The following is a 24365-nucleotide window of genomic DNA, read 5'->3' as shown; positions in this document are numbered from 1 at the left end:
GGATGAACACAGTCTGAATGTGATGTTATATACTACTGAATACATTAAAAGAGAAGCAGAAAACCACATGTGAACTGTTCAGTAAAATTAAATTCATACTAAATATACTGAATGCAGATCTCTGTTGTGGTTCAGTTGTGTCTTAAGGTTCCTTTGATGGAATAAAATCCATAGACTGCAAATGATTGTGAAAGTAAGAAGTTTTTACTCATTGCACAAAAGATTATTTTGCTGTAGATGAAAAACATTGAAATGTTTTGAACATAGCTTAGAAAAACTTTTATTTAAAGGATTCTGAGCAGATGGGAGTTCTTCCCTCATCTTTTATCCTTTCAGAAGGTAGAATTAAAGCACTCAGTAGATATCTTTCACCAGGTTTATTACTTTCTGTTTTACTAAGACTTAAAACATAGCCTTTCAAATCAGAACAGAAAATTTCACCCTAAATTTAGCATAGGAAGTGCAGTTATTTTTCTAGGGTGTTTTTTTTTCTTTTTTAAGACTTAAGTTTTTCAGGTTCCTGATTATAAATCCTTTCTATTTAAATACTTCAGCATGTACCCAAAAAATAAGTATTTCTATGCTATTTATTGTTATAGATAGTAAAAATATTATTCACAAAGAAAATATAACCTTTGGCAGTATGTGAAAAGGAAAAATATATATGATTAAGTAATTTATTATTATTCTTTTTTGAAGTCCATATCATGTCATTGCTTTTTAAGTAGAACTCTACTGATTTCCTAGAAACCTATGCCTAAAAATTCATGACACAATATGACCCTAACAAAGTGGTGAATTCCATAGTGCTATAAATTGTTTTGGTTTTTTTTAATGTAAAATGCATCTCTCTTAAATCCTACAGGCAGTTCGTTTTTTATACCAGCACACTGTAGAGAGGACTTCAAGAGGCTTTTGTGGCAGAGAAAGTGAGCAAAGGTTCTTGCTCTGGAAAGTAGGGTGAAAGAGTGGATCCCCTGTTCTCCAATATTTTGTTTGTAAATCTTTTTTGAGTAAGATCTTTTTGAGTAAAATTCTAGTAAAACTAAAAAAAAAAAAAAAGAGTAAACATTTTTGATATCACTGATGAGAAACAGTTTTGTTTGATAACTGATCCTAAAACAAATACTACAGCCCTGTCTCAGAAAGACACAAAGGTGCAAGAATGAGGTAATAACTACACAATATTCTAGAGCAGCTCAGTGCTACCATGATAATAGCAATCCCTTTTAAACTGTGATTCTTAATATTTTTCTCTGTCTCTAGAAACTAACTAGGTGTGAGAATTTTGATGAATGCTTCAGTGTAATCCTGTGTAATTTGATGTTGCATGTAAATCTGTTTTATAGGTCCCTATAGATGGAATTTATTGCGGCAAATACCTTGTCATCAGAAGGATTAATGCCTGCATTAGCATTCCTGCAATAAAATCAGAAGCTAAGTGGTGAAGGCCACAGACACCTCAAACCTGGATTCCTCTGCTCGGCATTAAGTGCTGGAGTTTTGTCTCTTGTGGTAGGGAAGCCATTGCCAATGCTCACAAGGAACTGCTTATCCCTGCTTCTCTGGGTCCTGTTCGATGGAGGTCTCCTAACACCACTGCATCCACAAGCACAAGAGATTTTAGAAGCACAGCCAAGAGAAAATGTTGTCCCAGTGCCAGGGAGGAGATCATCTGCCCAGCGAGTCAAACGAGGCTGGGTGTGGAATCAATTTTTTGTGCTGGAGGAGTACATGGGCTCTGAACCTCAGTATGTGGGAAAGGTAATATTTTACTATTTCTTTGAAAGTTCAAATGATACAGAGAAGTAGTATAATGTATTATAAATGTGTACCTGCTTCTGGTGGGACAAATCTACTGGCAGTTGTTCCCTCTGCTCATTGCTTTTACTATCCAGCCTTTCCTGTAGTCACTATATACTTTCTGCCCTAGTATGTTTATTTACCTTCTCTTGCTTTTTATATTAAACAAAACCAACAGCAACAACAATAATAAAAGTAAACAAACAAAATAGGAGAGTTCTGATATGTCTGTGTTTCATAACTAATTTTAATTGAAACTACAGTGATAGCGTATTTGATTTTTAGCAACAAAGATTGTTCTGATATCAAGAGATAAGATATAAACTTTAAATCTCAAGCCCATAATGAACAATCGTTCCTGTGATTGACATGATTATTCCAAGTCTGTTTTCAGCTAATGAAGGCTCGTCCTTTTTGGTCTGTTGTCTTATGTCTCAGAACCATTTACTTTTATTTCTGATTGTTCAGATTGTTTTCAAGTATTTCTAATATGTTTTATTGCTTCATAATTACAAAATCTTGTGCTACAGCTTTTATACTGTGTGTAGATATGCACAATCATACCTGCAGAGAATTTTTGCAATTCCCTCTCTAATTATATGCCCACTGTTTCTGTAAGAGGGCATAAGTAATTGAAAGAAAACTTTTTGAGGGGTGTGGGGGTGGTGATTTTAACAATAGAGTTTTCAGATAGGAAAGCTGAAAAGGACACCTGAAGAAAACCTTAGCAGAGTTTATTATTGGATGCTCTGTATAATTTTCAGTTTAAGTAAAGGACTTTACTCAGTGAAAATAACAAGTCAGGAATTTCTTTCCTGGGTTCCCAAATGCCACTTCCCTAGACAGCAAGGTTTCAAATTCACCTACTGTAAAAATGAGTCATCATGCTTCAGTTTTTACTTTAATACCATTGTGAACCTTTTTTTTTAGTGTACAAGTGAGAAATCTTTTTTTTCCTAAACATAAATAAATCAACAGAAAATAATTTTTCCTCCTACTCTTCCAGAAAACTATTGTGAGGATGCATAAATAAAACACTAGATTATTTAGCATAGCAGCCAAAAATGTACTTGGATATTGCACGTGGAGACATTTGTGTTAAGCCCTAAAATGTATTGGTCAAAGCAATTTGCAAAGCAGTGTGTTTGTATCACAAAATTAATACGATGATCTTGCTGTAAGTCTGAAGAAAGGGGGACCACATAATGAAAAAAATCATATTTGTGATATCCAATTGGCGCAAGTTACACTTTCCCCAAGACATGCCTTTGTTCTGGCACCTTGCTGAAGATGCCAACAGGGGCTCTCATCACATTTGGTGCTGTAGCACAGGCAATGTGATAGCTATGCCTTTAATGTCAAAGGACAGAGATATTACTGATGCATCACTATATTTTCATTAGTCTTTGTTCCTTTGGGTCAGTTTTTCTTGGTAGTTCTAAACTGCCAAAAAAAAAAGTAAATTTTGCACAAAATTGACTGTTATCAATATATTGATGAATCAGCTTCTTCCTTGCTCCTGTTTTTGGTCCACTGACTAAGTTTGTAAGCAACTTTAGAACAAATGGAATATTTTCATTAAGACTAACACTTATTACAGATTTACCTGGAATATTTTTTACCTCTTTTGAGACTGTTTTGAACTGTTGACTTTTTTTTAAGTGTTACAAAATGTGCAACACTTTTTAATTATGAGGAAAGTCAAAAAGTCAACCCCCTTTTTTTACATCAAAACACCTGCTTCTAGAATAGAGCAATTAATTCTAGGTAATAACTTTCTTCAACAATGTTTATTTTGATGTTTATCACAACTTGTTTTATCTATATTAACTGTTTGCTTTACTATATCTGAAAAAGCCCAAAAAACCCTGCCAGTCTTTGTATGTCGTCTTTGCTGAATCTCTTACAAAAAAAGAGAACACAAACAAAGCCAAGATGGAGATGTTTGTGTTCTCCCCTTATTTTCCACAAAGCTCACAATGCAGGTATAACACTGAAAGAGAGAAATTCCTTAGAGAAGTTGTGCCCTTAGATCCAGATAGCAAAAGCCAAGCTTCATATAAATTCAAACCATTGTCAGCATACTAAAATATATCCAACAGTCGCAAATTAGTATCTTTAGATCATACGCAACTTTTAAAAATCTCAAAAAAATTTTAAGATGTTAAATGCAGTTGATTAATTGCAGAACTAAATCTGCAGAATCAAATGATTCACCAAAATGACATGTTTATTCCAAAAGCATATATTTTCGATTTAATTATTTTTATATTGTTACTCCTATATATTTTAAAGTAGTAATAAATAAATTATGAAGTGTAGGATATTTCATGTGACCATGAAATCACAAGGTTTTTTTCTTCTTCTAGCCATGATATCAGGACACCTGTGTATAGACATTTATATTACTTATTATAGAACTACTGCAGTAATAATGTCACAGTAATTTATAAATAGGATTTGAATGTATCTATTAAATCAGCTGACAGTTTCACTAAACAGTTGAGGGTGACTAGCTGATACTGCAAACCTTTTGTAAGAGAATACAGAGTTACAGAAATAATGTCTTCTGTTATCAGCCAGGGCATGGAATTCCTTTCATGTCTGTTTTTAGATGACTATCTCAAGGAATGTCAGGTTGCAAATCAAAATATAGTTTACAAACTGATGGGGATTAGTCTAGCTTACAGGTGGTGATTTTGAAATAGTGCTTGAAGCTTACACATTAAAAACATTTCACCTGTTTATTAAAGTTTGGGAATCTGCTCATGTAATCTGGAAGAAGAATAAAAATCCATCAGGCTGATAACAGAAGATAACCCTCTTTGCTCAACGTTCATTAAGCAGATCCAGTCTAAAAAGTAAAATTAATGTATGACATTACCATGCAACCCATGAAAATGGACAGGGTGCTGGGAGTAAAGTAAGTCTTGCTCATTTACTTTGCAGTGCTTTACTTGTTTTCCTGGTACTGTGAAACTCCAGAAAGCCAGGCAAAAACAGTATGTGCGGGTGAAGACAAAAAATTCATGCTTTTTTTTTGTGCAAAAACACAGGTCCCAGTGAATGGTGACAGAAATCATCAGAGGATCAAGTCCTCAAGCATAAACAAGTTCCAGCACAGTTTACACCCACAAACAAGGCAGCAGTTTTAATTGCCCTTATGCAAGGATAGTTGAAGGGGGTGCAGCCCCACCAGAGCACTACAAATACGTCTGAAATCTCTCTTTACTGCTGTGTTTCAACAGTGACATGCAGAGGCATTAAAAATAAACTGAAAGTTCAAGAGAACAACATGGTCAAGACAATACCTGCAAAGGTTTTGGTTGTGCTGCATGTGGCATTTTCCCTTTACATGTCTTTGCATTCTTAGTGTGCAAATGCATCACATCTTTCTTTACAGGTGCATTGCACACCTGTACAATTGCTTCCAGTGAGAATTCTTTTGCTGTCTGTCCTCAAGTTTTCAGAGATAGATATATGGTAGCTTTCCTGGACGCAGGCTGGGTACATAGGAAAAGATTACAAAGTCCTCTTCAGTGTAGTGGACATTTCTCTTCTATTTTCCAGTGTAGTAAAAATGAAAAAATCAATCAAAAAACAAACACATAAAAAAAAACCAACAACAAAAAAACCCCCAAAAAATCCCAAAAGCCCCCAACCAACCAACCAAAAACAACAAAAAAAAAAAACCCAACAAAAATCCCAGAACCTCAGTTTACCAGATATTTTTCTGCCAATTAATAACCCATGTTTTACAAGTTTGTTGTTTTAACCTCTGTCACATTAGTGCATGCTCACACACAAACTAGTACAGATATTTTTTGTTAAGAAAAGGATGCTGAAAAATTTAATACTTGTGACTGTTCTATGGTAGTACAGGGTAATGTAACAATATGGTATTTTTCATCTGACTCTGTCCTGGGAAACCCTCATCATCTTCAAAGGTTTGCCCATATATCAAGGCAGAAAGAGTGCTGATTTGAAGGAAGCAGAGTTCTATATCTATAAAACTAGAAGAGCATGCTTTTTCAAAACCTTATCATTTCTCTTCCGCATCTGATATATGAGCATAGAATTTATTTATGCACTTTATAGTGGATAAAATTTAATATGATGGAATTAATGTTGACCACCTTCCATTAGGCTTAAATCAACATGTACTTCTGAATACATGTTCTTTTTTTACATTTATTTTCATTCTTGGGTAAGTGTCATTCTGGCAGGGCAGTCTGTGAAGGAAATTATGCACTGCTTTTTTTGAATCTGTTCAGACAAACAATTTTACAGAGCAGTGGCTATCATTTTGGCATTATTCATAAGCACTGAGTTAACTTGAAAGAAAATATGAAATTTAGGGAAAAGAAATATGTGCAGTGAATTTGAAAGCTACTGCCCTTTGAAGGAAAAAAAACCCCACTTAAATCTATTCATAAATGCACCCCGATTAAACTCATCTTTTTTAAAATTTTATTTCCACTAGATTTCTTGTAGTATGATCACAATAATATTTCATTTAAAGTTGTCAAAATGTTTTTTTTTGTAATTTATCAAGATTCCATTCCCACAACTGAAGTAACAATATTAGAGATAGCTGTGTATTATTTCTATTAGACATTTTCACAGTGCCATCATCAAGGAGATGAAAACTGTTTCAGGGACTGCTGCCAGTAATGTATTAATTGAGTCCCATGATGCAGGACATCACAGTAACTCATTCCGTATCATTTCAATATGAAAGATATGCTGTGTATAAGAATGAGCTTGTTCAGTACATCCAACATATACTCACCTCTGTCTGCTGACATCAAAGTGAAATCTTGTTGGGCCTTAATGGTCTTTAGATAGTAATTTAAAGAGCAATCAGGCATGATCACATTTACCTGGCTTACTAAATTGGCTTATGGAGTTTATGCTGTGCACATATTCAAGCAAAAGCACTGTCACAATTTGTTACAGACAAGGAAATTGATAAGGAGAAATGAAATGGTAAAAAAGGTGTAAGCAGAATCAGAACTGGTATCAGAATTCTGGATTTCTTTTTGTTGCTCTGTTGAGCTGAGACCTTTGTCTCTCCCACTTATGTCTGTCTGGTGAAAAAAAGTGATGACTTTAAAAGCTTTGCATCCTGTATATTGCATAGAGTATGTGAGACACAAAGTAAATTTGACAGTTGCACATGAAGGTGTGAGAAGGAAATGGAACCATGGAAATACAAAACCCCCATGAGCAAGGCAGACTTGCATTTAATGTTTACTTCTGAAAGCTAACCTTTTTACAAGGTGTACAAAGACATGCAGCAGTGACGAAAAACTTGCAATAGAACGTTTTTTATTGATCTAGTGGCTTCACTTTGTTTATTGATTTGCTTAGGTGGCTCAGAGCAGGTAAAATAGGAGAGTAGTAGAAGTAAGACCTCTTGCCTGTGGTCCTTACATTGATGAAAATTATATGAGGAATTTGGAACTAGAGAAAAAAAAGGAGGACTATGTTTTCACTGATTGCGTGAGAAAGGAGAAAGAGTGAGCTCAGGACAAGGCGAGATCAAACTAAAAAGGAAGGATCAACTTCTTGAGCTGTCACTCGCATTTTAGAGGATGTAAAAGGTTGAGGCTATTGTTCTGAACAGCTGAAGAGGTCACAGACTGAAATATTTCAAACTCTAAAATTTAGCAAGCTGTATTATGCAAGGATTCAGTGATTACTGTAGAAGATTCAGAGCCTGTGAAAATGGTCCTGTTAGAATGAATGACTGGGGCTCACAAGACCTCCAAACACAGCTGAGTGCGGGGTGCTGATGGTGCTTGCATGTCTGAAATTTGTGTTGCCAACACAGATGGAGAAATACAAATGAGCTTGTAGAAATTAAACTGCTAAAGAAAAATTTTACACATACTGTAGTTTTATTTGGAATGCTTCTGTATAAATGGCTTCATCTGGGCAGGAAATTTATTTAAACAGGGAAATATGGGAAAAGATACCTTAAAAATATTTAGAAATTCTTTAAAGGACTTGAGGAGAACAGACAAATCAAAACATTGTCTCCTCCTTTAATCCAAGAAAATTTGAAGATCTTTTTTTCCTTTAATCTAAATTTGGAGTTTGGCTGAGAATTTCTGATTCACGTGGTAGACATATTGTTGATAGTCAGATCAGACCTGGGCATGTATTCTGTATGTCAGCAATGCAAGCTGAGTTTATAATTAGTGAAACATTAGGCCATCAATTAAAATTCAGCTGGGATCATGAGACCTTCTTTCTGGAAAATCATCAGAATGCCAAGTAATAATTCAAATAGCATTTGCTAGACAGAAAAATGCAGGAAAATATTAAATACCTGGAGCCATTTCTGTACCTGGCTAATTATGTGTAAACCAAAATAACAAGAAGGTTCAGAAATTGAATAAAATTTATGGTTACTGCAGCATGCGAGGTGTTTAAAAAAAGGAGATACTATAATGCCTCAAGTGTGCTACAAAAGTATAAATTTTCAGCAGGAAAAGAAGAAATTTTAGAAATATTAAGGAAAGGCCAAGTGACAAGAGACTAGATTAAAACTCAGGTTTTTATAGCTATGAGATGGATAACTTTTTTCACAATGTGGACTTTTTTATTTCCTTTGCTCATTGTAGAGGGATGCGGATTTGGCATTAAAACAGTAACTGGAAAAAAAAAACCTGTAAATTTCAAAAAATACAAATAATTTATAATTCTACTTAATTAATTGTCAAAATATGCAAATTTATATAATTCGGACATCTACACAGTTTTCACTGAAAAGCAGCACTGTGGAGAGGGTCCTGGGCGTCCTGGTCAATGGCAAGTTGAACATGATCCAGCAGTGCCCTGGCAGCCAGGAGTGCCATCCCTGTCCTGGGGAGCATCAGGCACAGCATGGCCAGCTGGGCAAGGGAGGGGAATGTCCTGCTCTGCTCTGAGTGCTGGGGGCAGGTTTGGGTGCCACAATATAAGAAAGGCATTAAACTATTAGGGAATATCCAAAGAAGGGCCACGAGGCTGGTGAGGGCCTTGAGCTGAAGCCATATGAGGAGCAGCTGAGGAGCCTGGACAAGAGGAGACAGAGGGGAGATCCTATTGCAGTTCCAACTTCTTCATGAGGGAGGAGAAGGGCAGGCACTGATCTCTTCTCTCTGGTGACCAGTGGCAGGACCCAAAGGAATGGGCTGAGGTTGTGTCAGGAGAGCTTTAGGCTGTATGTTAGGAAAGGGTTCTTCATCCAGAGGCTGTTTGGGCACCATAACAGGCTGTCCAGGGAAGTGGTCACAGCATCAGCCTGACGGAGTTCAAGGAGCATTTGGACTGTGCTCTCCGGCACATGGTGTGACCCTTGGAGCTGTTCTGTGCAGGCAAGGACTCAAAGTTCCTTGTGGGTCCCTTCCAACTCAGAATATGCTGTGATTCTGTGATTAACTTTTTTTCAATAAAATGCAAATCTTTGAAAACATAGCATGAAAAATCACCGCTGAAATTCAAAACCAAAGTATAAGCCCGAAACAGAATGCAACAAAATTAAAACTGAAATTAATATTTTCAAACAAAATTATAAAAATCCTGAAACAACAAAATCCCCCCAAAACCTAACAAATAAAACCCAAAAACCCCACAAACAAGCAAGCAAACAAAAAACAAAACAAAACAAAAAACCTCCATAAAACAAACTCAAAACCCCACAGCTAGAATCAATCAATCATTAATAAAACATGCTTCATAAGGAAAAGAAAGAATCATTTCCTATCAGCTTTCCAGCACCAACATATAGGAGAAGCTAACAAGTCAGAAGGTTATCTCATCTTCAGTCACTGCAGTTAACATCCCTGTATGCAAGTCATAAACAGAAATTATTTGGATTGGCAGTCTTGTCCAGTGGTGCAATTACATAACATAATTTGTGATTTAGGGCCCTGAAAGTGTTTTAACAGCAGATGTCCTAAAGAGAAAAACCCTTTGCTCTCCTGAAGGTGATGTATCAAACCACAATTTCTGTTATACAGCATAGAAAGCAGTGGACTTGGAGCAAGTATTGGTTTTAAGGCAATGACCATTTCCCTCTCTCTCAGCAATGCTTCATGTCCCACAGGCTCTACATGACCTGTCTTTCCTCTCACTCTAGAGACAACCATTCGTTAATCCTTTATGTCTCCCTGTATCTGATATCCACTGTGATGCAAAAGCTACAATCACCTTACTTCTTGCATAGGATCTGTTATGTATCCTGTTAAATTCTGAGCAATTAACCCAGTTAACAGCAGCTTTGAACTCCACAGCTTCTCTTCCTGTTTCAAATAGACCTTGTGTACCCAAAATCTTGCTTATATTTTCTACATGAGTTGGTGAAATGAATTGTCTTTCACAAATAAGCCTAGCCTTTATTACATAATACTTATTTCATAAAACAAAGTTGATTACATATTCTTCTAGCCAGGAAAAAAATTGCAGAAGACTCAACATGAAAAGCCAAAAGAGTTCTAAACAAAAGAAAGTAGAATGGGACAAGATTAAAACTGAGGAACTAATAATCATTCATAAAAATAATCAAATATTATTTAGAGGCCCCAGTAGTGGGAAATAATTTTGTAACAGGAACACTACGGTATAGTTTTCTCCCTGTTGTCACTTGCTTATCATTTAGTCAATCTAAATGGAGATTATAAAATCCCAAATAATCCAATATACCTTGTAGAGGCATTTTCAGACTCTTAGAAACAGATGATGCTGTTTCTAAGGGTGGAAGATTATATAAAGCATCAAAACATTCTGATGTAAAATTAGCCTTTTCCTTCCAGTATTTTTTTTAACTCTAAAATATCTCTAAGATAATTTCCTTGATGTAGTTCACTGGGCAGTACCAGATGCATGTGTTCTATGACTGCTGCATGGCAGTGATACATGTGCCCCCTGGGCAGGAGAGGGTGACTAAGGAGAAAAGTGATTATATCCACACTGCTGGGAGACATGTTCCTCCTCCTCCCAGCCCAGGGGCTGGTCTCATAAAAGGTGAAAAGGGAGGAGAAAAGAAGAAAGTCATACTAATAAGAGAAGACAATGTCCACTAGCATTGATACATACTAAAATAAAAACTAATGTAGTTTTAATTTTCAATAACTAGCTGAAATTTTATTTTCCTCTGAAGAAGATTTTGTTTTATAAACACATAAATACAGTGGGTTTTGTCTAAATAGCTGTGTGCAGAAATTATTCTTGTATTTACAGTAAGAGAAAAAAGTGTGTGTAAATGAGAAAGCAAACTTGGAAAAAATTTCTGTCTTCTAGCACCAGTTGTAATTATAAAAATTATTACCTTGTGTGCATTGTATTTATTTTAGCTGTCCATCGCTGAACATGTAAGTTAGAGTTGTTATTGATTCTGTTATCAATGATTGATACTGTTATGCCATTTAAACCTTGCTACTCCTTGCTAAAAAATTAGATTTCCAGTAACTGATGGATTATTCACTCTTGTTGTGAAAATGCTTAATTGACCACTGAAAAACATTACTATGTTTCATCCTGGACACTATGATTCAGTTCAGTAAGGATTTAGGCTGAGGCCTATGTTGTTTAATGTCATCATAAATTATCTTGGAAAGTGTGAGAGTATCCAGGGAAGTGTTTGCTTTCCAAATTAAGCTACTTGTATTGCTAAAGACAAAGACCAAATGAAAAAAATGGGAAAAACATTATGAAACAGGACTAAAATAAGATACGAAATCTGATGTAAAGCAGTACATACTGTGGGAGGAGGGGAATAATTCCAATTTCATTAGTAAGTTGTTGTTCCCTGTGGAAATGATAATCTCTCTCAAATGGGATCTTGTTTCATAATAGCTGTATGCACATTTGCTTAGTGTGCGGTGAGTGCCAAAAAAAACAAATGGGATGTTAGAAATTCTTAGCAGCAGCTGAAGGAAATAGATGTCATTAATATAGCTTTGTATCTAAATTTCTGTTGAGCCTGTATCTTCCACACTGGGAATGATTTCTCTCTAGTCTCAGAGAGCATGTGTCCCAAAGAACTTGGAAAAGTACAGACAAGGACAAAAGGTTAATCAGGACCTTTGGACTGACTCATCAGTGAGGAATAAATGAGTAAGATAAGTTTCCTTAGCCTGGAAAAGAAACAAAGAGAAGGAGACATGATAGATCTCAAAAATGTCTAGAACATAGGGGTGAGACTAAAGGGAGGAGATTCCTGCCTTCACCAATGCAAGATGTGTGGGGCACAAATGAAGCCAACAAGTTCAGAGCAAAGAAAAAGAGGTGATTCTTCACAAAATGAATCAATCCAAAATAGGTGGCTCCATGCCACAGGCTGCTGTGGAGATAACAGAATTTTTCCTATTGATGATAAGAGAATGAAGAAATTATAAAAAATCAATTTGCCAAAGGCTAATAACTTTAGTCACCATCAATATTCAAGAACTACTGGACACTTGGCAGTTAAGTGGTGAGCTGTGACCCTCACCTTTGCCAGAGGCAGGGTTCTGGGTTGGAGGCCACCTGCACCCAGTGCAGCATACCATGCTTTGGGGTCCAAGGATAGTAACAGGCATGCTCCTCCACCTAGAATAAAATTATGATAAGTGTTTTTATTAGTCATGTTTCCAGAAGTGACTCATTTAACTTTGCTGCATATGGTTTGGATAGTTTAATGGGCAAGGAATTTCATCAAGTAAGAAATCAGTTCTAAACAGAAAAAATACATTTTATTAAATAGCATTTCTCCTAGTGAAAAATAGAAACATTTGTCTTTATATGCAAAATACAAACATCTGCAGTACTTCATGTAGAAATTTACTGATTTTTTTTTTTGTTGATTTTGATATATTAGTAATACTATTAGATTAAAAAAAATAAGACAGTAGTGCAGGTCACTATTGCAAACATAATGCCAATAAAAATGTCAGATTAGCAAGAGGCTCTGGATGTTGTTGCAAATCTTCATGTCTTTCAGTATCTCATACTGCCAGCCATTCTACAAAAACGGCTTCTTTAGTTTTCTAGTCCATTTCACTGACAGAGGATTGTCCTTAAAACATCCTTAAAAAGAGCTGAGCCTCTTCATGCCCCTTACAAGTCTCCAAGAGGATCTCGTCTATCTGAAGCTGAGCTAAGCACAAAACACATTTGCCATGCTGAGGATGCAGCCCACACACTCAGCTGGTGATTTGGTTTCCTCTCTGACTCTAACTTAGAGGCAACTAGCTCAGCTTATGCTCAGGCCAACTTGGGAATGTGGGGGGACTTGATCAGGTGCAGTGAAACCTCCCAGGCAAGCTCATCATGCACATGCAGCATGAATATGACAACCCTTGAACCACAGTGGAACCCACACTCGAACTCAAACACGCTTGCAAAAGACAGACAGCTACAAAGCACAAATATTCCTGAATGTCTTCTTGCTGGGATATTTTTACCCTCTTATGTGAATCTTATTGCATTCTTATAAAAGGCAGTAGGTGATTTAAATTATACTTCACAATCTGCTTCATGAAAATAAAATGACCTCTTGAAGAGGATGAGAGTTGTGATCATGTCTTGTTATTCTGACTGCCTGATAAGCTGAAAATCAAGAAGTAAATGAAAGGATTTTTTTTATTACACCTTCTGTTTTACTTCTGTGGAAGAATTCCTTGTTCATCTTGCAAGCTTAAAAACCTTCAGAGTTCTGTATATCTTTGCATAAAGTCTTCATATACAAAATCCCACATACATTGAGGGAGAGTGAGTGCTTTATGTGCTGGTTGAATAAGAATTTAGGTCTTTCAGGAATGTGTACACCAGCCTTTTGGTTTTTATTTAACTGTTGGGTCTTTAAAAACTCTTTTTTGGTGTTCAGTTCAAGTTGTCCTTTAAAGAAGCTTAAGGTGAGACAAGATGAGAGAATTTTCTGTTTCAATATCCTAGAGGATAATGTCAATAAATGAGTTTTAATTAGTAAATCCTTTTCTATGTCACTGTGGCAGTGGGTAAACTGCAGTCCCTGATGATTATTCTATGCCATTCAGCAGAGGTTGTTCTATTTTTTTTTTTCTCATAGCACTGTTTTTCAGGAGTGATGTCTGAGTAAAATGTTGATCACAGCTGATTCTGAATTTTTTATGCTTTCTTGTACCTTGGTGTCAGTGTAAAATTTCTACTTTGAAGAGAGTACAGTTTTTTAGTGTTTCATAATGCAGGATCCAAAGATATTTTCTTGAGTGTGCCAAGTTGTAGATTTGGATAGTCAACAAGAGGTATTGTGTTAAAAACCATCAGCTTATAAATATGTATGTATTGTTGCTGATGTGAATTAAGGATTATTATAAAAGAGTGAGATAGGACAATTTAATTGGTGTGACAATGTTGGTTTTTTCTTGCTATGAGAATTGAAGCATAAACTGTGGAGGAGAAAGCTAAGGAAAAAAGCCTCATTGACATTATTAGAGCAGTATATATTTTCTAGAAACCAAGAGTACTTTTCAGCACTGTCATATAAACCAGTTAATAACTCTGGCCTGTCAAATCCAGCTGTATCAGCCCAACAGCAGGTAACTGCTTCTAGTTTAATTGATGCCAGTATTAGAGTCCAAGAAAATAATCAATGAGTGTTTGCAGAATCAGGAGATTCCTATGCAAGCCAAATGAATTCTGGCAGACAGCATTTGTACAGATTAAGAACCTTTATAAAAGATGCTGAAAACTTGAAAATCTGACCAGTACAACTGAAAATTTCTTTTCGGTAAAGGTATGTGTTGCTCTGGTATTTTTAAAAAGTAAAATATTTACTTATTTTGAGTAATTTATATGCTAATGGGCTGATTTGTTATTATCAGGAAGTTAAAAGGCAGTAACAAGTGTATGACTCATATTAGAAACAAGAACTTGAGCTGCATTTTTTTTTTTGTACAGCAAAATACAGAACCAAAACAAAGTCATTCCTTCTTTTGGATGCAAACAAGATTTGGTTTGTTTTTTTCTTATGTACTATTTTATTTACTCTATTCACCATTTTGACATGTTTATTGGACTATTATATCTGAAAGCTATTGTAAGGCCTGGTTCTGAAGTGCACTTAATCATTCCTTCTTCTGCAACCTGAGTCTTCTGCCAGGTGAGTCTGGTAGCAAATATAGCTAAATTTTATTATCCAGGGTTGTAAAATTAGGTATACTAAAAATGAAAAAAAAAAATTATTTTCTAACCTATTATTTTGTTTGAAGCAACACTTTTTAAAAGAACATTTTAATTTATCCTACAAAAAAAAAAAATTGCTCAGTCCTCTTTGCTTATTAACCTGTCTGTAAAGTAGAGTGATTGAAAGACATGCTTTTATGGGCCTCATCACTTGGGCATCTGAACATTTCAGTCACTATCCTTGCAGGAGCTCTGAGGCAACAAAGTAGCAGCTCTCTTCCCTAAGTAGGGAGTGGAAGCACAGGAAGACTGAATTGTTTGTTTGAATCATTTACAAATGAACTTGAAACCTGAAAAGCTATAAAGTCCATCCTTCTGTTTTTTTTTCTAATTCTTGTTAAATGTGGGGCTTTTTATATGAATAATAGTTTACAGTTTGAGATTGTCTGGATTGATAAGTAGGCAGTTGTTGAAGGACACAGTAACAGGGAGCTGGGCAGATCTGCCTACCTGGAAATTAAATAAAGGATTACTGATTAAATTTTCTTCCATCCAGCACTGCAGTGCTCTTTAGATTAAATAGTTAGCTTCCAAGTCCATTCCTAGCCTTGACATTAATAATGTCAAATTTGTAACTGCAAGGTAGAAAGTAAGGTAAAGTAAGCTCAAGGGGAAGAAGGAAGGGGATTAAAGGTCAGTGCTGCCAAGTCCTCACGAGCCCACAGTATCCATGCATTATCAAAAGAGATGAAAAAAATATGAAAATAACTGGCAAAACAGGCAGCGGAGAGTCGTGTTTGTAGCAGTCTGTCTGCCTTGTGCTTTATGGGTATTCACTTGTGTTCCCTCTAACAGATTGTTAACATGTTTCTTTGGGGAGCCCAGCCCCAGAGACTGATTCTGAAGTAATGGCTTCCTCAGCGTATTAAATAATTCTGACAGGCTGCTCATTTTCTTTAATTATCTCCAAGTATTAGTGGTTAAAAACTTGTAAAAAGTAATGGTATAAGTAATTAGCCTATTGACATTACTTTTCCTACAGGCTATGCAAGATAATATGTCCTGAATTTGGTCACATTTTATGCATTGTACAGATAATTGTGTATATTGGGGAAAATGTAAAACTGGGGAAAAAATAAAACTATTTTTTTGGGAGAAAAAAGGCACTTGAAATCCCTTTTCCTAATATTTAGGACAGGAACCAAAGTTTCTTTTATTCTTTGTGTTCGTGGAGAGTCTACTGTGGTTGACAGTCCATATCCTGAGTTAAACAAGTAGGCAGAAATTATTTACTCCACTAATTCATCTCCAGTGTTACTTTCCAGTAATGTAATGCAGACTGTAGGAAAAAAGTAAATTAAAAAGATAGGTAAATTTATTCAAGGACTCTTCAAAGCCATTGATATTCTTTCATGACAATGTCTTAAAAACCCTTGAAAGTCATTCTTAGTCTTAATGCTCATTAATGTTAAACACTTAAGGACAAGATGAGCCTAAACCAGTGCCTTCGAAATAAATAAAGACATTTTTCTAAATGTTGTCAATACCTCACACATTTTGACAGAATTTATTAAGAAAAAGCATTTTCAGAAATTGTTTTTCAGATTCAGGGATTTTAAAGTAAAGTTTCATTTTATCCTGGTGAATTCTAGTTCACTTTGCTTTATGCCACCACAAATTTTATATTCAGCTAATGAGAGCTCTACATCTTTCCTTAAAGGTACAATGCAGACATAAAGTTCACTTCCATTTTGGGCTATGTCCAAAAATTAAATGGGACCATTATTTAAAATTTCTTTTTGATTCTTTCACAATTAAGATACTATCCTTGTTAAATTCTGAAGCCATAGCCATGTTTCACAATTGTTACCAGATAGCTGGCAGATCTCCATGAGGGTTTTCATTCTGAATTAAAAGGCACTTTTGAGGCAAATCTTTTGATCATTCAGACTTACTGTAGTTCTGTCCACATCAGGAGAGATCTTGGAGAGTACAAAAAAGATCACTTCTCGATAAAAAAAGCTGAGAGGATGCACTACACGAATTGGCACTTAGTCCACTGAACCAGACGAGATTTTGTTCGCAGCAGAAAACCCTGAGGTGCTTTTATTGCCTGCATCATTCCTCTCCATCAGCTGCTCCATTCTACAGGACACTCTGACTGGTTCACATTACCTGCTAACACAGGTACAGCTTGTGTCTAATAAAAAATAGATACTGAGACATTGCCCGAGGCTAGGTGAGTCCTGGCATATTTAGTCAGCCATCTTTCCCTAAATTTTGGTTTAATTTTCCAGTACTTTTAAGATGACCTACGGAGCAGAAGGGATTTATACTGCTAATGTACTCAGGTGGGGAAGAAAGTATGCAAAATAGTAATATAAAGCATGAGCGTATAATCTCAATTTCAGAGTAACTTTAATTGACATTCATATTTATGGTCCTTACACGCCAGAATATATGTAAAAAATTCAAGTTTGTAGCATATATCTTTCATGACTTACAATTCTTGAAAAATCTAGGTACTAAAAATAAATCTTTACATTGTTTGTGTAAAATGATATTGATTTAGAAGAAATTAACTTCCAAGTTTGGTGCTGCCTGTCTGTCTATGTGTCTGTGTGTGATCAGCAAGTAAAAGTTACATTTGTCCAAGTCATCTTTTTCTGATTAGTTCTTATCTGTATTAGAACATGTTCACCCATTACTTTTCATGTTGCGAAAAAACATATCGAGGAATAAAAATGATGAGGTGGATCAAATTTATGTTGAAGTCACGAAGATATTTCAATTTTAATAAATTTTGAGTTGATCTTAAATGATTGTTAAGACAAAGCATGAAACAGGCAATTCAAAGTTAGCAGAATCATGCCAGAAAAATGAAAAATTATTTATTGTTATATTTAGTTTATAATAGATGGTCTATTAAAACAGATTTTTTTCACTGCAATAATGAAAGATAAAATGAAGTGTAGTTAAATTTTTTTTTATTAAATGGAAAGATAAATAGAATAGTCCAACTGAAAACTGTATTTTTCAAGATAATTTTCATGTAAAAATGATAAAAGATGGTTTGAAGAAGTAATTTTCTATATAATTGTTTATACTCTTATCCTTATTTTGATTTCTCTGAAGGCTAGTACATCCGAATATGTGCTTCTGAATATATTCATGGTAATATTTTCTAAACTAGGAAAATTATTATTTAAAAACATTTTAATATATAAAAGATATGAGAAGGCTATATACATAATTCACAATCCATGATAGAGAAATCTTGTATGTAGAACACAGTCTGAAGTGCCATCTGTTTTTTTTCCTTTAAGGTTCTCATAAAATGTGTATTTTTAAAATACTTGGCTATGTAAAATTCATTTGCCCTTTCTTTTTGAAACATTTGTTAACTGTTTTGCAACATCCATTAGTAATGCGTGCAATTTACACCTTTGATCACAGTCTTCTTTTTTTTTCCTTTTTTTCTCTTTTTTTTTTCATTCTTCTCTTCCATGCTAACCAGGAAAAGAACTACTCTAAATCAAGCATATGGACAATCTGTGGGTGTCTGTTTGTGTGTGTAAAACCTGCACTTGGGGAAACTTCATTTAATTATTTACTTTTGAGCTGGTAAATGATCCAAATTTTGATCTCATAGGTCCTCTGGTTTTGCAGTCTTGACATTTAGTGGTTTTGACCTTAAACCTTCGTAAAACTGACCCAGATTCATATGGAAGGAGAACAAGTTGCTTTAGTTGGTGTTCTCTGTAGAGCTGATGTTTCTCTATTCTATCTCTCTCCCTCTCTCACTCTCTCGCTAACTCAGCTGGAGTTACTAAGATCAATAATTTCTTAGGTGCTCCTAGCTGAAGTTCTATAAAATTAGACTATTCTTCTTCATTTCTCTGACTTTTGAGGTTCTATGGCTTGAATGAAAAGCAAACTTCACACTCATCTACAACTATTGTGCTGGAAGGCAGCTAAACGATTGAGTACTGCCATTAAAGCCAGTACACTTTCACTGAATTCTGTTTACAAATTGTACCATTGGGCTTCTTTGTACCATTCTATTTCTTTGTCTGTTTCCCTTCCTCTAAGTAGGGTTGATACTGCTCTCTGAAAATTGATGTAAAGTTATCATCTGTAGCTCTTACATGAACATGGCTTTGTAGAACCTGAACATCATTAACTTTCCTTTGTCAAAGTCCGTAATACCGCTGGGACCCAGCGTGTCGCTACACAAATCCTATATACACCCTGCAGTGCTGATATGTGCTGCTAATTTGCTGCTGCCATGACTAGTTTATTATTTTGCCAGTTCACAGGGAAAAGTGCTTTTCCATTCTTTTCACAGCTGGCAGTACTGCTCAGCCAGGCAAAGTAGGAGTTCTTGTGGGCTAAGTAGAGAAAGAGCTGGCATCTACTGCCCTGGCACAGCATTGGCACACATACCTTTCCTGTGGGACAGAGGTAGTGTAACAGCAGGATCAGCCTGCAAAATGTAATCAGTAATGCTGGGAAAACTATGGTTTACTTGTCCTTTGGGAAATCTTGCCCTTTTGGGAAGTCATTTGGAAGCACCTTACAACCTTCCCTTAATGATTCTGGTGCATTTATGTTGCTGTGCTGAGGAGGGACGTTAGAAAGTTGCACTGCACTCACGGGGAAAAATATCCTCCACCTGAGACCTGTAACCTCTCTTTTATAACCTCTTTATGGACAAGCATGTATCTGTTCTTAGCTGTGCTTTACACAGCCCAGCCTGGCTGAAGCACCTATTCATCTGCCTATCAAAGTCATGACATTCACAGATCACAAACAAGTTGGAGAACTACTCTGTATAATTTTTTTTCTGTCTTCCAAAAATATTTCTTGTTGCTCCGTCTTAAAATTGAAAGCAGTGCCTGTTGAGGGCAAACTTGCTTAAATACTGAAGATTGTTTTTGTGAGCAAGCTAATCAGCATCAAATCAGTTTTTATTTATGCACTGAAGAGAAATCTTCAAATTGTCCCATTCCTTTTCCTTCTAAAATACAGCTTCAATTTCATGTTCATCTCCCACTTAAGAAGGGACTTGTATATATTTATCTCACAGGGACGAAATTTGAGTTCTCACAAAAAAAAAAAAAAAAAATCCAAAGAATCCCATATTCCACAGTTGGGCATATGGTGCTGATAACAAAGGAGTCATACAGGACCCAAAATTGTTTCTAGGGGCCCGGAGTACTAACCCAGTCCACAAAATAGATGCTTCAGAAAGTCAGAAATGCTACACTGCTAGTAGAGGTGCAGTGCAGCTGGTATATCAAAATATAAAGAAAGTATCTAACTATTGCTCCAGGTAGCAGCTGTTCCATTAATGGAAACACTGCTACTTAGTAGTATTATTTAAATTAAACTAATTTTAAGATTATTTTTATTTTATGTGAGACTGGTGTAAAATGGCTTGCTAATCAAGCTAAGCCCAGTCTAACTAAGTTATTAAGTTAATGAACAAAATAGCAAAGAAATCTTGATGTATTCATGAATTTTAAAGTATTTATTGGTGTTTCTTACTAAGTTCATGAATTTTAAAAGAATATTTATAGTAAATTTGGTATTCAGTTGAATTCTTAGAGAAGAACATTATCCTGATATGGCTATAAGTGTGCTGGGACATAGTTTATTCATGATTTTATAGCATGAAATTTCGTTATGACAGGTGTTTGGCATCCCACAACACCAATTCATGTTTCCAGAAAATGTATCATTAAGATGAAAAATATGTACATTTAAGGCCCACATATAGTAAATCAAAAGCTTGGTCTTGCTTAATTATTTTTTTCTGTCTGTGCTATATGATTTTTTCAAAGAAAATTTTGCAGCACTCAAAACAAGGCCAGCTGGATGCCACCAAGAGATGAATCTATTCTGAAAGCTTAAAAAGGCTCACCACAAGTGAATGCAGTATTCTTCTCATTCTGCTAAGCCAGCCTCTCAGAAAACTTAAAGGATGTGGCTCTTGAATGGATGTCATAGCAGCTCAAGAAGGGTGGCTATTTCCCTGTGCAGATGTGGAAGGTCAGGGTAGGAAGGTGGGAAGCTCTGTGCACAAAGCCTTTTTCTCTTCTTATTGAGTGAAATAAGACTGAGTTGCTTAAAGACCTTATTCCTTTAATACAGTCAGCTCTGTGGGGCACGTGGCTGTTGTAAATAGTCCTGTGCCCTGCTGTGGATATAGGCTTTGGCAGTTACATGTTATTCCCACTAGATAAATAAAGTGCAGCTCTACAGAGGACATCCTTGCATGGCTTTCATGAATGGCTTGCAGACTCTCTTTTTAGGGGTTGTACCTGCTATGTTCCTACAGTCAGTCACACATTATGATCATAGCTTGGTAGTTAGAGCTTGCTCCTGAATGAGGTAGGGAAATACAACTTGCCTCAATTCTAGAGCGAATTACTGTTCAAATACTGTAAGCACTACTTACAAGAGAATATGCTCATAAGGTAGTTTTCACATTGAATCTATTCTGATTCATTAAATCAATACCGCAGAAGGAAAATCTTCTTCAGATATCCTTGAAAGAAATGAGATTTTCTTACAAACAACTTTGCACTAAAAAATTATTTTATTATTAATTTCTTTAATAGAATTAAAAACGTTAGCTTTCAACAGATTTGGTAATTTTTATATCTACAGTATTTTTCTCTGAAGCAACAAAAATAACTTCTTTTCCTGGTTTACTCATTTTTGGCAAATTCATTAGTAAATAACTGCAATTACCTTTTCATTCTATACATACATCTTTTAGGCATAGTGCCTTATTCACTATAAAGATTTTCTATTATTCTGTAAGTAAAATACTTACAGTCTTTTTGAAGAGGCACAAACACTTTCCTCAGTCTTGGTTTCTACATTTGGGAAGTGTCATAAGATGATGAAATCTGTAAAAACCTCAAGGCAGACAACAAAGTAAAGATGATGTTTGATGCTCAGAAGGTCTATAGCCAGTGAATATATTATTATTTAATAGATAAGTCTGTTCTTATGTTCAAAAAGAGTGTGTGTCATTTACCACAGGAATATTTTTAGGAAAATTGCTAAAATGGGCTCCCTTTGTGAATATCACTTCCTTGATCATAATTAACAGCTGCTGCAAATGCAGGTGAATTTAGCTACCAATAGCTGCAATATTTTCAGTGGAAGAAGCCTGTCTTCTGCAAACATTTATGAATGGATAAAAGCCCTGCTACATCAAAACTAACTCCCATACCACTGAAAGGATTTCCCAGTAATTTCTGTCTAACAAAGGTTAGTGTTAAATTGCAAAAGCTTTTTTTAATAAAGTTTATCCTACCCCTGAATCTTGAAACAATCAAATATCATTATTTGAGGTATTTGAAGTTCTGGAAAATGAAAAAGGAGGGGTATGAGGGATAGGGGGGAGAGATGGTGAATGATTTCCGCACAAGAAAAAACTTCTGTTGTTTCCATTTTGAGATCTTTAGTATGGTAAAACTTGAAGGTGAAAAGAAAATTTCCCTAAGTGCTTGAACTTAAACAAAAGAAAATGTTTACTCTCAGTCTGCAGGAGAGAACCCTGCCAATACTCTGCAGGAGAGTACTCTGCTAGTGCTTGCAAGGCCCTAATTATTACTGAATAAAATTGCAGACAATGGGAGTTCGGTCATTGGCTTTCTAAAGTCCAAGATTTAGGCTTTATGGATGCAGTTACACTTCCCTGGACCCTGTAGAGATTTTTTCCTTGCCAGCTGATCTTTCCAGGACTCCTAGGAGAATTATATGCAAGATAGGAACACATTAACATCTCTGCTGTTTCAATGAGCAATTCTGTCAGAAAAATGGAATACAAACTAATCTAGAAACAGTTTTTCTATTTCACTTTCTGCTTCTTCCAAGTTCTCTGTAGGAATAACCTTCCCACCCTCTTGTCTCTGAGGTAAAATGACTGTGCTGTTTTCTTCCTTCTCCACTCCCAATACAGTAGCAGACCTGGCTGTTCTTCCATCTCATCAATAGAAAACACAAGTACAGCCACAACTATAGAAAACAGACATCCTACAGAAGCCACACAGTAATTTTTGTTCCAAATTATAAAGCTTTCTAGTTTTTTATCTATTGTATTGTGCTCTTAGTGGATCCTTAGGAATATTTGTCTTTATTCATTAAATACATGAGTAAATCTTGAAAGGGATTGCTATAGCTAGTATATAACTGCGTGTAAACTCAACATGTTTTTCTTAAAACTGAATTGGGAAAATCCAGCAGAGACAATCTTATTCAGATTTATAACTAAACTGCTCCATTTGAGCAGAAATGATTTAACCTTGAGCTGTGAAAGATATTTTCCTTTTGCTTGTTAGCACATAGGTGTGACATTTTTATTAAAAAGAAGGCATACCAATGTTCTTACACATTGTGGCTTAACAATATGTGAAATAATAATGCATCCATACCTTAGAATATATACAGGATTTCTGGGATTAGATTCAGTTCTGTATAGTTCCATATAAATGATGCTTGCTTTAAGTAATCCAAGCCAGAAGAACAAACTATCTGATGTTTTACCTGTGTCTTAAGAACCTACTTTTCTCCCATGCAAATGTTGAGTAGTTAAAGGACCTCACTAAAATAGAATGTTTACCTATTTTTGCAAAACCTCAAACCTTAAAAAAAAAAACAAACAAAAAACAAAACCAACAAAAACCCTGTGTCACAAGCTAGCAAAAAATGCAAACTATGTAGCCTGTCACTTATCTGTACTGCTTCAGCAAAATGAAAGAAATACATGCAGCACAACCCTTTCCTATGCTACTTCTGGAACCTTAAGAAAATCAACTCTGCTGTGTGATAATACAGCCTTTAAAAATATTGTTCTGAGCAAATCTTTCAGCCAGAGCATTATTCATGGGGTGTGCTTTCTTGGAATTGATGCATAGGGCACAGAAGAGCTTTGTCAGTTTCTTTGCTGTTCTTTGTATTCCTTGCACATTAAGCATTATTTGCTCAGGATTGCTGGATTATTTTTTGATGTGTCTTGTAGTGTAAAAGTTTGCCTGACTTTTTTTGGGCTAACCTAAGACAAAGAGATTAAAAATTCAAAATATATCATATTTCACTCATAAAATTCTGTGCCTGTAAATGTCTTAAAATTATCCCTCTAATATATGTGTTAATATTTTTTATTTTTCATCTCTACGATGGAACTAAGATTTTTTTTTCCTGTTTATGTAAGAGAACTGGTCAAACAGTTTATGATAGTATGCCTTGTCACAATGATAGACAGGCTGAGGTAAAATCTTTCTACTCTGTCATTCCCTACCTGTTCTAGTATATCATTATCACACAAAAAGAGACACCTTAACTGACAGAGCTTTACAGTAAGTGTGATTTATGGAACAAGTTTTTTTGTATTTAACTTAAATTTAAAT

At 35.4% G+C, this 24365-nt stretch overlaps 1 protein-coding gene across 2 annotated transcripts in view; it reads left to right on the top strand.

The window, feature by feature from the left end:
• Positions 1–1533: 1533 nt before the first annotated feature.
• CDH12 (cadherin 12) overlaps positions 1534–24365 on the top strand; it is a gene marked incomplete at both ends in the record, with an annotated part of 153422 nt that continues 130590 nt past the window's right edge. For both annotated transcript variants that reach the window (XM_084212733.1, XM_084212732.1), the window contains one exon: positions 1534–1764. In XM_084212733.1, the coding sequence (XP_084068859.1) occupies positions 1534–1764 (231 nt within the window). The remainder of the gene's footprint in view (positions 1765–24365) is intronic.

The sequence above is a fragment of the Fringilla coelebs genome, assembly GCF_963513975.1.
Source record: "Fringilla coelebs genome assembly, chromosome: 1".
Lineage (NCBI taxonomy): Eukaryota > Metazoa > Chordata > Aves > Passeriformes > Fringillidae > Fringilla > Fringilla coelebs.
This window is presented reverse-complemented; position numbering and strand designations above follow the sequence as displayed.